At 40.4% G+C, this 16,930-nt stretch overlaps 1 protein-coding gene across 4 annotated transcripts in view; it reads left to right on the forward strand.

Annotated features, from left to right (window-relative positions):
• Positions 1–16,930, forward strand: part of PIK3R1 (phosphoinositide-3-kinase regulatory subunit 1) — an 84,992-nt gene that overhangs the window by 37,407 nt on the left and 30,655 nt on the right. The window contains exon 3 of one of the 4 annotated variants that reach the window (XM_036280914.1): positions 15,679–15,801. The exons of the other annotated variants lie outside the window; for them this stretch is intronic. Within the exon in view, the coding sequence (XP_036136807.1) occupies positions 15,679–15,801 (123 nt within the window). The remainder of the gene's footprint in view (positions 1–15,678; positions 15,802–16,930) is intronic. 4 annotated transcript variants of the gene reach the window in all.

A 16,930-nucleotide genomic window follows, 5' to 3' on the forward strand; every position in this document is an offset into this window, starting at 1 on the left:
ACATTCAATGTGAAATATCACTGTTTTCAAGAGAGCTCAACTTGAATTTATCTCTGGGTCATTTATTTGACTTGAAAATAAATGGATTTAGTCTTTATAAGAGAAAGAGTTCCGAATCCCATTTTAAATAAAATGAATAGTCCAGTGAGTTAGACAAGAGGCTTCCAGCATCCGCCTTTAACTAATAACAGCTGGGACTTACAGAGGTGTTTGCAAATACCTACCATGAGCTGCGGGATTGGTGAAATGTGGTGCATGTTAGTTCCAGCTGCACACATTTGCCTTATTCGAGTTCTTTACGGTAAATGAAATGCTTGCTTTATTTTGGTGCAATTGTATTCTCTCAGCACTTGACTGAGCAGGTGGCAAGTTTAGGCAGCGGAATGACTGTAAACAATGAACTATAAATCCATCTGTATCAATTCCAAGAAAGAGCTGTTAAATATCTTTTTATTTTCCCATGAATCCCATGTTTTGTTTTTGTATTTTTATAACCTTTGCAAAATCTTGAGTGATTTTCAGATGTTTGTCATTCGGGCACAAATGTGGCACTTATACGTTTTTTAAGTGAGCTGACTACACTTTTTTGTTTGAGCAGACTTCAGTCTCACTGTGAACTTTCTCTTCATCTGAGACTGTGAGCAAATGTAAGGCCGGACAAGGAGAGAGTGCTCCTGACAAAATAATGGTTCTGTATTCTAATTCTAAGCATAGACTGTCCAGATGTTTTATTGGTTTGTATGGTCAAGTCCTTTCTCTTGTCTTCTCCCCTCTTCAATTAGGGTGGCAAATTGAAAGTTTACTGAAAAGAAGTTTGAGTGGGGTTTTACATTTGAAAAGGACCAGAGGGATTATTTAGTCCAATTTAACAAAAGAAGAAGAAAAATCCAAAGAGGGTGAATGATGTTGTTTTGGGACACTGGAATCTCTTTACAGAGCAGAAGTCATCTGAAGGTGTTGTCATCTAAAACCTCTATCCAAAAGGGCATCTTTACAAAAACTTGTTTAGCAAAGTCTTCCATTTAAAAAATGAGCATGGCCCTGGCTGGGTGATTCACTTGGCTAGAACATTATCTTGTACACGAAAAGTTTGCAGGTTTAGTCTTGGTCAGAGCTTGTAGGAACGGCAACTGATCGATGTTTCTCTCTCTCCCTTTTTCTCTTTCTCTATCTCCCTCCCCTCTTCTCTCTAAGAGCAATAAATATACCCTTAGTTAAGGATAAAAAAAATTTTTTTTTTAATTAAAAAAATGACCTGTGTCAGAAATTCTAAGTGCAGGGTTATATATACTGATGTTTCTGGAACATCAGTTTAATATTTAGGCCATGTTTAGCTTGGAGCTGACCCGAATGGACTGATAAGTGTTGAGTTAGTCACCATTTGTAACTTGCTTTTTATAGCTTCAATGTGATTTAAGGGAAGACACCCTTGGAAGTGCTTAGCTATGGTTCATAACCATAATCATGTTTCTTTTAGGTCTTAAAACTTTATATAATAGGGGGGAGTAGATTGCATAAGTACAGTCTTTTTTTTTTTCTTTTTTTTTTTTAAACAAGGCAAATGAAGCAGTATCTTAAATTAAATCAGGGTTTCCTGAGGTTCTGGAATCTTATTCCTAAATTTTCCACTGGGTAACCTCCAAATCCTTCTCTCGCGTTTGTCCCTAGCTGACACGAGTCGGCCAGGGTTTGTGCTGTGAGTGGATGCGAAGCTGCTCAGAGGCTGTCCTTGCCGGTGGAGAAACCCTTCGCGGGAAATAAATCTGGAGTGGCCTGGAGCATTAGTCATCGGGTTCCTCCAGAAGCTTTTCAGAGCTTAACTTGTGAGATTTCTAAACGAATGATGAAATGTAACAGCATCTGATTTTCTAAAAAGGAGAATTGTTTCAGCCCCTGATTTGCAAAGTACTCACTTTTTAGTCTTCTCGAAATTTTTCTCAGATACAGGTTTTTCCATGCCAAGGATGTGGAAGGAATAACCCACTCTCACTGATAAAGGGCGGTTAGTGTTGTACCGGAACAAATGGTGAATTCAGGGCCTTTCCCCAGTCTTCAGAGTGTTCATTCTCCACCGAGCTGTATGCGAATAGCATCTTTATCTGGGTCAGCCTCTGGTTCAGCTTCCTCGTCTCCTTTAGCAGTGGGTTAAACAAATGTCACTTGTCAGCTGCTTCTTCATGACCCTTATGGACCATTAATTTGAAGCCATGCTCCGTGAAATAGTCCTTGGAGGAAATGACTTAGTGGTTTTAGAATGAGCTGTCTCTCCATTGTCAGACTCAGCCTCACTGCTTCATGGTACTGTCTTCTCTCAGGACCCACCCTGACTTGTTCCCACTGCTTTTAGAACTTGGGAGAGGATGGGGCAGGCCTGAAGCATGCTTCAGGGGGAAGCAGCTACTTCCTCCAGCGTTGGTAACTGCTGTCGTCATTCATCACCCCTGTAGTGGATGTTCTCATGTTGTTTGAAACATTATTTATACTTTGCAAAATTCCTAAGAAGTGATGATTGTTTAGAACTTTGGTCTGCAAGACATTTCACATGAAAATGCTGATAACATCTTCAAAAACCCACAAGGACATAGGCTTTGCAGGCTTGGTAAATGAGTGCCTTTGTGGTGTGGTTTTATTCTTTTTTTCTGAAGCACCTAGTTGCAAGTATGGGACACTGAATTCTTGGGGGCATAGTCATAGAAATCTTTAAAACCAAGTATGTATCTGTTTATTTAAAATAGCGCATCAGTCCAGCCATTGTGGGTCAGTGGTTGAGCACTGACCCATGCACCAAGAGGTCACCAGTTCCATTCCCGGCCAGGACACATGCCCAGGTTGCGGGCCCGATCCCCAGTGGGGGGCATGCAGGAGGCGGCCCATTGATATTCTCTCTCATCGATGTTTCTAGCTTTCTTTCCCTCTCACTTTCTGTCTCTCTAAAAAATCAATAAAGAAAAAGAAAAAAAAAATTTAAATAAAAAAATATATATATATAGCGCATCATTCAAAGCAACTAAATGTTTTTCTGCCCTTTAATGGAAGCAGCCTGAACTTATTTATTCACCTATTTGCCTTTCTCTGCCTTCATTCCCCCCACCCCCTGCTTTTCTCTTTAACTAGTTTCTCTCTCTCTCTGATAAAAATAAAAAAGTATAAAAGCATTTTGTAATCTTTTAAGTGCTACAGAAATTTAAGGTGGTGTTCTTATACTTTTTTAATTTTTTTTATTTGTTTTTGTTAAAGATGTTTCTTCTTTTTCCCCCATGGACACCCTCCTCCTGATCACCCCCCCCCACCCCCCCTGGCTCTCTCCTGTAAGGTTTGTCAGTCTGAACCCTACTTCTATGTCTCTGGGTCTGTTTTTTTCATTATATTCCATAAAACAAGTGAGATCATGTGATATTTTTGCCGTTGTGGTCTGAAGTTGGTTGCTGTTGAAGTACTGATAGTCCTACATGGTCATTTGGTCTCACCTTTGCAAAATCCATCATTGACTAGAGTGTTTTAATTATCTTAATTAGACACATTTCAACAACTCATTTATAGCAAAGTACTGAAAAACCATACATGTGTGTATGTGTTTTCAGAGAAGATTATGCCTGGAATTCTACAATTAGAAAAATTTGGCTGGAGACCCTGTTAACATCTGTCACATGTGTCTGATGTGATAACACCAGAAGCTTTGCTGGCCATTCCCATTTCAGTGTTACCTGTTGATCAGACCCTCCCCCTGCAGGCTGGTTTTTGAGCAGGGGAGACCCGGCGGGGGGGGGGGGGGAGCACAAGGCACTGAGCAGTGGCACGGATTGGGAAGGAGGATGAGCAAGAGAATGAGATAATGGAGGAAGAAAATATTGCCAATTTGGGGAAAGAAGACAAGCCTCCTGTTTTTCAATTTTGCAGGCTTTTCCTTGTTGAAGAAGGTCAGTGTATTCACCCAGCCTGCTGTGGCTTGGTGACCCGCCAGCTGGGGGGCAGTGATGCATTAGTATTTGTCCTGTGGGAGAGAGTGTCCTCCTCAGGGCGTGGCCACACCAAGGAAAGGCGGACACGCTTGTGTGGTCTCCTCGGCTACCACTGTGATATGCACCACCAGGGATGTGGGACGCTGCACACCCACGGCCTGGTGGGAGCGCCAGAGAAGTGAGCTGCACGGCCCCCGGCTCGGCTTGCCCCACATGCTGTCGTTTTCCCACTGCAGCAAGGAAAGGGATTCGTGCTTAGTGGGAGGTGGACAGACAGACAGTAGAAGCTGCCTCTTCGTCAGGAGGAGCTACAAAGTTAGCTCTACCCACAAATGGCACCCCCCTCCTGGTTACCACAGAACCTGCTGAAATGCACACGTAACTGTGGAGGAGAAACCTCTGTTAACATAGAGCTGACCTTTAATAATTTAACATTGAGCCGTGTATGCCTTTGAAAGACCCCCAAAGGGAGTAATATAATCATGACAGTTAGGGTTCAGAAAATGGGCATACTACACTGTGAAGTTTATATGTTCTACAAAATGGTCTTCTCCTTCCTTTATCCAGAACAGATTGATTAACATTTTCAAACAGTCATTGTATATGGGTTTTTTTGTGTGGTTGTTTGGTTTTTGTTTTTCCTAACACCACACCATTTTGTTTTTATTGTTCACCAATCTGTGGATTATTCATATACTATCTTCAACTACTGGGTAAGGAAAGGGCTGTTACTTGTGGGTGTTAAAATCTCGATGATACAGTATTTCAGGGTCTGTGTTCAGTATTGAGAGCAGAAATACAGAACATGGTTGTTCAGTTCTTTTCCAGCATAATGTTCGATTCATGATGTTATTCTTAGAGAACTTGAGAGGATCTTAGAAGTGACAACCCAGACCATACTACTTATATCTAAGAATACTGAGGTCCAGAAAGATTCTACATGGTGGTGGAAAAAAAATAAACAGTAAATAAAATAAACACATTTCCACGTGACAGGCACTGGACACAGCTTGAGCACAGTGATTGACGTTCTGCTCCAGGCCCTGCTCTGGAGACACTTTGCGCCAAGTGCAAAGGAAGCATGGGTATCATTTGAACCCAGGTCAGACAAATTCCAACATGATTGTTCTCTCATTTGCATTTAGTAAATTACCTAAGGTCTTTTAATTAAGAATCACAAATGGGTCCAAGTCGATCATAAGTTTCATCTTCAAATTGTCCTCCTTGACCAAGAGTTCTTAAACATTTGGGGAGCAATGGACCTTTTTATAGATAAGTATCAACAGATACTCATGGATCACATCCTCGGTGTCCTGGTACGATGAGTTTGGGACAGATTCCATGAGCGACCTCCCAAAGCATACATTCTCTTGGCGATCTCAAATCCCCTCCTTGAAATGTTGGTTTACACCTGAAATTAATCTTTTCTTGCTGTTTAATGCATGTGGTATGGACACAATTTTACAGACCGCACACTTCCTCCCGAGATTGAGTTTCCTGGGTATCACCATAAAATAGCACAAGACACCAGGGTTTGAGCTGCATAGCCAAGCCCTAAAACCATTACATTCACACCCTGGAAGCTTTGTTGACTTGATAAACTCTCTGTGTCAACTGTCTCTCAAAGTAGGCTCTTCAAACCTCTTCTTAGGAATTCAGGCACAGTGACCCCCCACTGCCTTCAGACTCAGGGCCCTCCCCCCAGAAAGAGCACAGAGGCCCGAGGAGCACACTCACTGCCACCCCCCGTTCTGATCTGGTTGCCTTTCCTGAATAATTTCTCATTCAGGACCTTTTAGCGATTTATAATGTTATCATCTAATCTGAGCTGGGAGCTGCTTGCCACTTCCAGTTTCTGACACCCATAAAACACTTCACATTTGGAGAAAACAATAGCTGCTTGACTTTTCAAAGGAAGAGGTTTTCTTCTGGGTCCAAACTGGAAGCAGATATTTGAGCTGTGCAGCTCCTATTTTTTGTTAGAAGTGTCAGGAGCTAGGCCTGAGCTTCATATCCGATGCACTTGGAAAGAGTACAGCTTCAGGCCTGAGAGCGGGCAGCTCGGGCCCTTGCTCTCAGCTGCAGGGGAGACAGCGTTTGGCAGCTCAGGCTGTCACTCCGGTGCCTCCACCCTTATCCACAGCCCCACGTCCATGCTGCCTTCTTAGCAGGAGTTTGAAGCCCAGGTGCACAGATAATCCTAGCACCATAGCTGAGAAGTAGTTTTCAAGTTTTTGTGAGAATGGATTCATTAAGTTGCTTCTTTTGGAAAGAGAGATGTGTTAGAGACTGAATTCGAAGATACCGGGCTATAAAAGTGCAGGCCAGTGGAACATCTTATCGGGAGGAAAGACTGCTCCCTGCGGGCTCCTGCCTCTGCCTCCAATACTGGATACACATTTCTGCCTCCACCCCTTTTATTTTAACTTCCGTTCCTGTATCTTGCGGCCAATACCAGACATGAAGATCACTAATGTTATAAACGAAATGATTGCAGCTCATGATGTCAAGATGTGAACCTCAGCAGATTTTAGATTCCCTGACTTAATAGCTAGACGGTGGCAGCCTTGCCGTGATAATGGGACCTTTGTCGGCTGCAGTCAGCAGACTGGCTCTAGCAGGAGGAGCGCAGACACATTTAATACCCGTGGTAAGGGTGGCCAGTAACAGGCGGAGAGCCAGCAGATGAAACCGTTTTACTAATCACAGCATTTCTGAAGAATCCATTTATAGGTCTGCCTAATGCCCTCACCCCACACTGAGCACTGTGACAGACCCAGGACACCTGCTGCTGGTGTTAGTGTATAACAAACGCTGCAGGTGCCCCGGCTCCCTCCCAGTCCACCTGGACGAACGTTAGGCTGTTTCCACTCATTACATCCGGACAATAAAGAACAACGAACTCTTATTGGACCCTCTCAGGATATAAGGAATAGGATTCTTCTTTGTATATCTTTTTAGTTTGGATTTCAAAGGACACACATTCTCCAGAGAACTGGATTCACATTGAGAAAAACTGAAGACTGTCTTTGAGAACTGTGCTGCCCAACACAGGGTCCACCAGCCCCATGTCACAGTCCCACGGTGCCATCGAAATGTGGCGGGTTCACATTGAGATGAGCTGAGTGTAGAAGAACAAAAGAAGAATATAAACTATCTCAATAACTTTTATGTTGATTATACAGGCGTGGGCAAATGTAAGTTTACAGTTGTGAGTACGTGAAACAGTTTATTCTTGTATTAATATTGTATTTATGTGTATCACAACTGTGAACCTACTTTTGCCTACTCCTGTGTGCTGAAATAATATTTTGAATATATAGGGTTAAATAAAAAATTTAACCTACTTATTTTTACTGGTAGTATGGCTACTAGAAATTGTAAAATTATGTATAGGGTTTAAAATGGGAATCCATCATTACAGAGTACTAAAAGCCATTCTTGGTCTGCATTTCTGGTACAAATTCTACTTGGTACTCATTTGTATATTCTGTTGGATTTCTTTTTATCTAATTTGTTTTCTAACTTTAAATCTATTGGGGTGACATTGGTTAATAAAATTATATAGGTTTCAAGTGTACAATTCTGATACATCATCTGGATTTCTTTTCACGTATACCTGTGTCTTTTCTTGCAAAGTGATCAGATGGTAGCAGATAGGACCATGGAAATGGTTGTCATCATGACTGGGAAGTTCTGTTTTCATGTAGTGGGTATAAATCAGATATGCTCAATTTTCGGTAGGATATCATAGAATGTTACAAATACAATATGTAGGGAAATGGGCCAATCAGGTTGTGGTTATTCTTGTGTGCTCTACTTTCTGGGTCTGTTCTTTAACTAGAGACTTCTTTATCATTCTAACTTTGTTGTCTGGCTCATGGCAGTCCAGTTTCCAGAGTCGTACACTGGGCTGTACCAAGAAAAGCAGTCTCTATGGAAACCATATGCCCTAGAGGAACTCAGTGGGATGACACTGAATTAGTACATAAGGATCCCTTGGAAGGAAGATGCCTTTATGTCTCCTAGGCCAGATAACCTCTGTCACTTAAATCTTGGCTCTGACTGGTATAGCTGTATGAGCCTAGACAAATCACTTAACCTCTCTGAGCCTCAGTGTTCCCCTCTGTAAAATGGGGATGATGCTAGAACCTTCCCCATGATGAAATAATTTCAGACAGACCTGGGTTGTGTTATCTGCTCTGTCAGACATTAGTCAAGTGACCTTGTTGTAGTCAACTAACCTCTCAGTGTTTCCCACATACAAAGTGAGACTGATGTTCTTCACAAGACTGATCGTGACTCAAGGAAATGACCTAAGTCACTAGAGCATCACCTTGGCCAGTGACTGTTTTCCTTCCTCCCTCAGCCTGACTTGTATGTTTCATGATCTCCAGCTCCCCATTCCCCCAAATCATGATATATAGAGATTGAGTTAAAGTTACAGTCTCTGATTTGTAGTAGTCTTGACTTTGGAATACATTTAAGAACATGTAGTTAGTTAGTTGTCTTCTGTAAGATCCACATAACAGAAATTGGAGAAATGTTTTAGTCCTTTGGAATTTGTTTATTCTGACAGACTGAAAATTTCTTTTTCACTTGAAAACACTACTTCAAAAAAGCTTCTCCTCCCTCTGTTAGAAATTATAGGTTAAAGTAGCCCAATTAAATATAATTAAATTTTGCCAAATTTATTTAATGTCATTCATTTAATTTATCCTCCATTACTCCCCATATTTGAAGTAATTTTTTGTTTGGTACCAACGCCAGTCATCCCCAAGATGCCTTCCTCGGATTTTTGCCAGATTTGCACCAACATAGTGCCTAAAGAGAAAATGGAGTTATTTTGAGATAATTCATGATTAAATATAATTTAGTAATTTTGTGTTGGGCATGTGATGTCTTTGATTTTTATCTTCCAATCATAGACTTGAAGAACTAGAAATTATTTGAGGACTACTTAGCTAAGCCTTCCCACTCTACTGATATGGATGTGAAGGCCCAGAGATATTAGTTTCCCCAAAGTTCCCCACCTGTATTGACAGAGATCTAGAACTCGGGTCCTCACCTATTGTCTAATGTTTTTTCTACTACTACATAGTGGATTTTCAACTGCTTTCATATGCTATAGTAACAGTCATGCATAGCAAGGAATACTTTTTTTATATTTTTTGTATGAAGTTACAGAATGGATGCATTGTGTTATAAACCCCTTTCTGCTTTCACCAGTAGGTTATATTGAGTGGCCCCCAAAAGTATTTTATGGAGTAAAATGAATCTATGCCTTCAAAAGGATAATGCAAAAAGTGACCAACAGGGGGAAACCTAATACAGCCTTTTGAAGTAATTTGCTTAACTCCTAGCCCCTTTTAAAAAATTACCCAAGCTCCTATTGAAGCCAGCAAAAAACATCTGTTGTTTTATTTATAGCCACAATTTCTAAGAAGCATATTCTATAGCAGATGAAAAAGAAGTTGACAGCTCATAATTCATAAAGTTACTGAGGCCTAATCTGATAGAACAAAATGTACAAAACTCCCTCCCATGGTTCAGGCCCTATCACTTCCCTTTCAACGGAAGACCAAGCAGCACGATGGAGAAGTGGAGCATCGGTGGTCACAGTTGCTAAGAAAGCGGCGACGCTGAGATGAGAGTGCAGAAAGGAACACCCTGCAGTGATCAGTGATTGCTGCCACCTCTGGGCGCCCCCCAGCCTGAGTCACCGGGTCCCTTCTCATTAACAACATCACAGGTATTTTCATTAGCGCAAACCATCATTTTCCTTTCCATTCCCACTTTCCACTGGGAAGTTGTAGTTGTGTGCAATCTACAAATTGTTACCAGTGTATTTCCTAGCAAGAACTTGTGTTGATGAAAATTACTGATTGGATAGTTCCTTATCTGGGTCCAGCTGAATTTTTGACTTCACTCATTTTCTTTCACCAGTTAGCTCTAGTTTATTTGACATAGCCGCCCTTTTCCTGTTGACTTGTGAGCAGTTATAAAACAGACCCAGTTCTCACCTCTCACCTATCTATACTTTTTAGCTTATTTCTGAGACTCTGTGAACATGGGCAGTCTTCTTTCTGTAATCAGTATACATTTTATATTTTGCATCTATTCTATCTATAGGGCTTCCTGTGTATCAGTGTTTTTTGTTTTTTAAAAGGTAGATTGGTCTGACGCAAATGAGTCTCTGTAGCATTGTACGCTTTATTATCTTAAACTTGTTTGAAAATTTAATGATATCCAACAGTTGCCCAGAGTGACCCATCTAAAATTGTTATCTTTAAGAAAAAAATAATAACCAGAATAAGTCCATGAATTTCTTTAGCCGAGAGGTGAATAGTTTTTTGTTTATTTCACTGACAATCATAGTACATTGGAATATATGAGAATTTACTAGCCCACCAGAATTAATCACATTTTCTGAGCTAGTGAAAGTATATTGCAAATTCTAATTCCTCACACAATTGTTTAGGATTGTGTTTACTTTTATCTCAAAATGGTATTACACATGGATAGCTTAGTTTTGTATCAGTGATTTTTTAAAAAAACTTTCATCGGAAAAAATCTGACTAAATACTATATCTTATTTTCTTATGTAATTTTAATGTATTAGCTGATAGGGAATTTTCTATTCAATATTTTCTGGTCTCTTGTCTTTTTTGCCTTTATTTTTTTTTCTTACTAATCCCACAGTTAGTTCATCTTTTATCTCTTTTCTCTCTGTAATAATGAGCACTTTTAACTCCCTTCGTACACTTATTAAGCATATCTTAGTAAGATTTCATTTGGAATCCTTTGAAATATGTTAAAAAATATATATGTTTGTAAATTATTTGCTGGGCCCTTTCTCCACCCAGTGATTAACCAGAATAGTCCATTCGTACCTTGCCGAAAATGATAAGTTAGCCAGCTATATTTAGCTGAATAAAACCCATTACATCCTTGGGGAAGAATGTGCTTAGTTTAGCCTTATGAGAAAATATTTAATAAATGCTGTCCTGAAAATATTTAGTCTGGCTGAGTGGGCTGGCGAGGGTTCAATCCTGATAAAGCAGAGGTGCTGGTGAGAAAAGGGCCCACCAGTCCGGCCCAAGATGAACAAACACACCTCTCGGCACTAACGGTTGTAACTGTGTGTGTCTCCTGTTGCCAAGTGCCTTTCCATCCATATCCTGCAAAGATGTTTCAAGCGCTCCCTGGCATTGTAACCACCCAAATGTCGTCATGCTGTGTGTCTGCGCAATGAGGCAACCGAGATTCAGAGTGGCTATGGCTGGTTTTGAAGTTGATCTTTAAAATCCCGCCTTGACCTTACTGCTGACATGACTGGCCAACTTGCTTAGCTTTTCCTGGTCTCAGTTTCCTCACCTGTAAATTGGGGACAGTTACAATGCCTCCAGGGTTGTCAAGATGAAATGAGACAGCACGCAAAGCACTGAGCACGGTTGTCTACACTGTTTTTAGTGCGTGAGAACTAGCGGTAGGGTGCTTGTACTAGTGGTAATAATCTGTTAGATCAGCCTTTCTAGTATTTCCTATTACTCTACCCCACCAAAATTTAAACAGCGGAGTCCTCTTGAATGTGGCAGGAAGTGGGAAAAGCTCAGGTGTGGGCATCAGAAGAACTGGGTGATAGTCTTCTACCTGAACTTACTGTGGAAACTTGGTGAGTTGTGGCCATGTGATCCCTTTCCACAAGTGGGTACAGATGCACAGAGCAGCAGAGCCTCTGCTTTTAGTCACTCTCTTTTGATACCTAACTGGGTGTCGCATCAGATCTAATTAGAGTTCATAGCTAGACCCTCCGCATCAGTCGGTATCATCTGCCCAACACACATTCAGACGTTGGATGACTGGGATCTGGTGTAAGACCAGCCCATGAAGCCCAGAGCATATAGGCAACAAGTATGAAGTATGAAGGTTAGTTGTTAGGATTTTGTCTCCCACTGTGATCTATGTTTTCTCTCTGTCATTGGTGGACTCAACCTAAATTCTTGCTACTCAAAATGTGGTCTGAAGACCAGCAGTGTGGGCATCACCTGGGAGCTTGTTGCAAGTGCAGAACCCTGAACCCCACCCTAATCTACCGAAGCAGGTTTTGACTATGCACATTGAGTTTAGGAAGCATTGCCCTAGCGAACAGAAGATGTTTGATAAATACCTATAGAATTAGTATTTGACTCCCCCACCCCAGACTAAAGGTTTCTTTCCTCTCTTTGGGTGTAGTATATTGATATATGAGGCAGCTTGGGCTGCCATGATGAAATCCCATAGACTGGGTGGCTTCAGCAACAGAAATGTGTTTCTCACAGTTCAGGTGGCTGGAAGTCTGAGTGCCAGTATGGTTGGGTTCTAGTGTGGGCTCTTCCCTGGCTTGAAAACAGTTGTCTTCTCATTGTGTTGTCACATAGCAAAGAGAAAAGGTGGAAGTTCCTTGGTATCTTTTCTTGTAAGGGCACTAATTCCATAATGATGGCCCCACCCTCATCTCAACTCAGTTACTTCCCAAAGGTTCCATCTCCAAATACTATTACATTGGGAGTTGAGGCTTCAATACATGGATTTGCTGGGGGGGGGGGGGGGGGGGGCAGCGGGTGAGGGGCAGGGATACAATTCAGTCCATAGCAAGTGATTTCTGTAACTTACTTTGAAATGTATCAAAAAATGGTAAGAGATTGCTGGATAGATGTGTGGTAAAACAGCTAATTGTTACTTTTGGAGTCTGGGATGAGGATCTATGGGCATTCACTGTACAGTTCTCTCAACTTTTTGGTAGTATATTTAAAAATGTCAGAGAGAAAACCCCGATCTCTTTGTAGTTATTAGAATGGAATCCAGTGGTTCTTTTCTCTGATTTCTATCCAGATTCTTCAAGCTGCCTGTTCTGCCCAGCTGGACAGATTTTCCACTTTGGCAGCCCCTCCCTCCCTTTGCACTCTCCTTGGTCAGCCAGCGTCCTGCTTCTGTGCGGTTTGTGAGGTTCCTACCTAGATCAAAATGCTTCTTTCTGGTTTCCAGTTTCCAGTTCTGCTCTGCCCTCTCCTGATCGGAGGATCCTTTCATTCTTATGAGATTGGGCTTGTCGAGTTACATTGGAAGACCCTGCTTAATTATTTGTAGCATTTCTAACATTGTATTTTACATATTTGATTGTAAAATCTGTGATCAGATATAAATGGGAGAGAAGGAGTGCGTCTGCAGTTCACCCTGAGCCACGAGGGAGGGAGCGGGAGCGGGAGCGAGGGAGGGAGTGGGAGCCAGGCAGCGAGCAAGGCTTACCTGGAGCCCCACCTCCCTCTTGTTATTCAAGAGGATCCATTGCTTTCTTTTTACATTGTTAATTGTCTGCATTTTCAAAATGTTCTATAGTGAGGGAGAATTGTAGGAATTGTACTGACTTGCTTATTTTGTGGGAGTAAAATTGGGTAGCTTTACTTCATCTTTACACATGAAAGTGCAGTGGCTGCTCCTGGGATCAAGCATCAGATATCTGTGTCACATCAAACCCATATCACAGCTACCCTTTAAATCAGGTGTCTTTCCTTGAATGGGGCTTGAGATTCTGGTGGAGAGAAAGAGGTTCATGCTGAACTTGGCGTCAGTACCTGCCCGCCTTGTTACTGTGACCAAATGACAATCTCTCTTAAGTCTCAGTTTCCTTACCTTGAAATTGGGGAGAATAAGGACTGTACATCTTTAAACTGCTGTGGATAATAAATGAAAGCATGTCTATAAAATCCTATTGGGGTGTGGCTCCTAACTGATGTTCAGTAATACTTATCTATTCTACAAATGATCCAGCACCCATTGTTTGTCACATGATCTTTCCTTCTTTCCCTTTGTGGCCTCTTAGTCACACTTCCTGTGGAATACTTCTAAGCCGACAGACCAAAAGACCAACTTCCCTTATAAATCTTTAACCTCCTAAATCCCACAGACTCAACCGTAAATTATTTTCCTGGTGGGGATAGGGGGGCAGTCCCTTTCTTCCCCATTTACCTCCTGCCCAGCATTTTAATTTGCTATGCACTGTAAATGGTAATCTTTTCAATCAGACTCCAATTTAGATGATAAGAATCACAATTAATTAGTCTAGCCTGTCGAAGATTAAGTAATCTTGCATTTCACTTATCTCCTAACTCTGAGGCTTTAACTGAGGCCATCAGAAGCGAAGCTGTAATGTCTGCTTATGTTTAATAAGCTCTTGGCCAGCTGTTTGTTTCTATACTAGTCTGTTGTCTGGAAATAAAACTAAATGGGGTGGAGGATCTCAGATTCCCTTCATTTGTTTTTAAGCTGTGGAGCAGAAGAGATAAGTAGGAGAGGAGAAACTTAAAGATATTGAAGGCTAATTAGTTTAGGGTATCTGAAAAGATTTGCAAACTTCGTGTTTAAATCTGTTGACAGCTCTTTTAATTCCTTGGACTAGTTATCTCTGGAAATAATGCAGTTATGGCTGAAGATTTCTTTTCACATCTACTCTTTTTCCTCCTACTTTTAGTTGCTCACATTTCCCCCCACCCACCCCCCAAAAACTCATTTTCACTAAGTTTATTATCATTCCAACTTTATTTTTTCTTACATTTGGAAAAGTGAACTGTAATAATTTAAATAGGTTAGTATAGTAGTCCTTATAGGGAAAAAGTGCAATGTGTTGAAAATAATGTGATATTTTAAATATGACTTTTGAAAAGATTTGAATATGTTTATGCATTGAATTAAAATCAGAATGCAGGTGTCTGCCCTCTCAAATATGCTTCCGGTTTGCCACCTTTAAAAAGTATCGAGAATTCTTTCTGTCTTAATAATAATATTTTCTGGTTTTAAAATGTGCCATTGCAATTAGGTATCTTAAAAATCTATTAATATTGAAAAAGATTACATAAATATTGCTCAATTAATCATAGCTACCAATTAGTTTGTGCTTTCTACATACTGGGCACTATGCCTGCCATGTTGATTTATATTATTCATTCAATCATTATTACACTAATAATTATTCCCATTTTACAGATGAAGAAACTGAGCTTCAAGGTAATTAACATGCTCAAGATTATACTCAGGAACCGACAAAACCAGAACTAAAACCCAGGTCTCTTTGGCTTTAAATCTGTGCTTTTAATTATTTCTCTACTGCTGATTAAACAGATGTGCTCAAAAATTAAGGAATTAATTGTGTGGTCTTTTTTGGTTTTTTTTTGGTTGGTTTGTTTGTTCTTTTGCTTCGCTTAATTTTTTTTTAGCTGCAGTGTCTTATAGCCTGCATTTGTTACGGCTTTGCCCATAGAGCTTAAGAAGTTTAAAGGTTCATGGTATTAACCATTATAGGTATAACGTGTGAACGTGCTTATAAAGTTCTTTTAAGGAAAGTGTTGGGACTTGTTAGATTCTTGCCCACCAGAATGTACATTTTTTTTATTTGAAATAATGAGAGAGATTGTTTCAGACAAAAATCGAGTTTTGATTCAGCAACAGTGATTAGGCAAACATCTTGATTTAATATTGAGCCACACGTAGCATATACACTTTCTCCTCTGCGTATTTGTATTAGATTTTAAAAGGTAAGTGGCAGTTTTTCATGTACTTCCAAGCTGCTTTCATCAGTAATGAAATACTTGGCGTGGGCAGTCTCTGGAGTCCCAGAATTTCAGCTTAAACTTTCCATTTGTCCCTGCCAGGCACTAAGTCTAAAATATCTTTTTTTATGGAGAACGCCTCCAAAAGGTGCGGCTGTGTGCTGGTTTCATCTTGCACTTTGTAGCGGTGTTGGCACCGTGTAATGCAAGGAATGCCACTGTCTCCCACACACCATTGGTGCCCAAGGACTGTTCAGGCCTGTCCATGTTAGTGGTTTGGGAAGGGCCTGAGTTTGGAGAGGAGGCTCTCTTCTGTTCTACGTGATTGGTTGTCACCAGGGCAAAGTGGGGAAAATAGAACTGGTGGAAAGTGCAGAATCTGATGTGTCATCAAAAATTCTTTCTACAACTTGGGGCACCTAGTTCAATGGTGAAGACTGATTCCTCTTTTCTTATGAAACAATACGTCTGGGCTTCACCACTTTTAGACCCTTCTGCTTTTCTTTTTTGTCTCCTATCTCCTTAAGTAGCACTGATATCTTCTGATGGAAAAATGGTCCAGCTAAGAATCTCCATTTGCCAGATTCTTAAGAGTGGACATGACTCTCCAGACTTATACACTGTGGCTACCACAGGATTCCCAGCCAAAAACCATTCCTCATGCAGGGATAGAAATCTGTCTGGAATATGAAATCTAACGAGAATGTATATGCAAACTTTATGGGGATCATGCTAATTTCTGTTTTGTTTGATAGCCACCATAAATGATCCATACAGTTTTTTTAGGTTTTTTTTTTGTTTGTTTGTTTGTTTTTTGGCTTATTGAACTTTACGATGTGGGGCTTTATCATGGACTTTTAAAAGAACAACTTACCAAATTTGGTGATTCCTAGCACTTGTCATTTCCTGTTGGAATTTCTTAAAATGAGATCTCATGGAAAAGTAAATATTGACCTTGCATGTTTAAAATAATTAAAGGAATAGTTGATTTTAGGATTGTTGAAATGATTAATATTTTGCTTTAAAATCCTTTTTAGATTTTTGATGTTAATTGACCCTTTTGCTTGAAGTAAAAGATGTGAACTTTAAAGGTTTCTGGGTAGGGCTTCCACATTCCCTATGTTTAAAATGTTTTAAAGGGGAAGTGGATTGAATCACAGATATTGTACTAGAGAATAGGAAATCCTTGCATTGTTACTCTCAAAAATTGTCTCCCGTAAAATTTTACTTTTTGAAACTCCCATTGCAAAACCTGGATCAGCTGTGATGATGCATACATTTATGTAAAAAAGCTTTTTTCAGTATTAAAATTCAGTGGGAAATTCAGTATATTACCTGTACTTCCTACCATATACATCTCGTTTCTTTTTGCAGTTGCTGAGAACA

Source organism: Molossus molossus, unplaced genomic scaffold (assembly GCF_014108415.1).
Source record: "Molossus molossus isolate mMolMol1 unplaced genomic scaffold, mMolMol1.p scaffold_m16_p_3, whole genome shotgun sequence".
Lineage (NCBI taxonomy): Eukaryota > Metazoa > Chordata > Mammalia > Chiroptera > Molossidae > Molossus > Molossus molossus.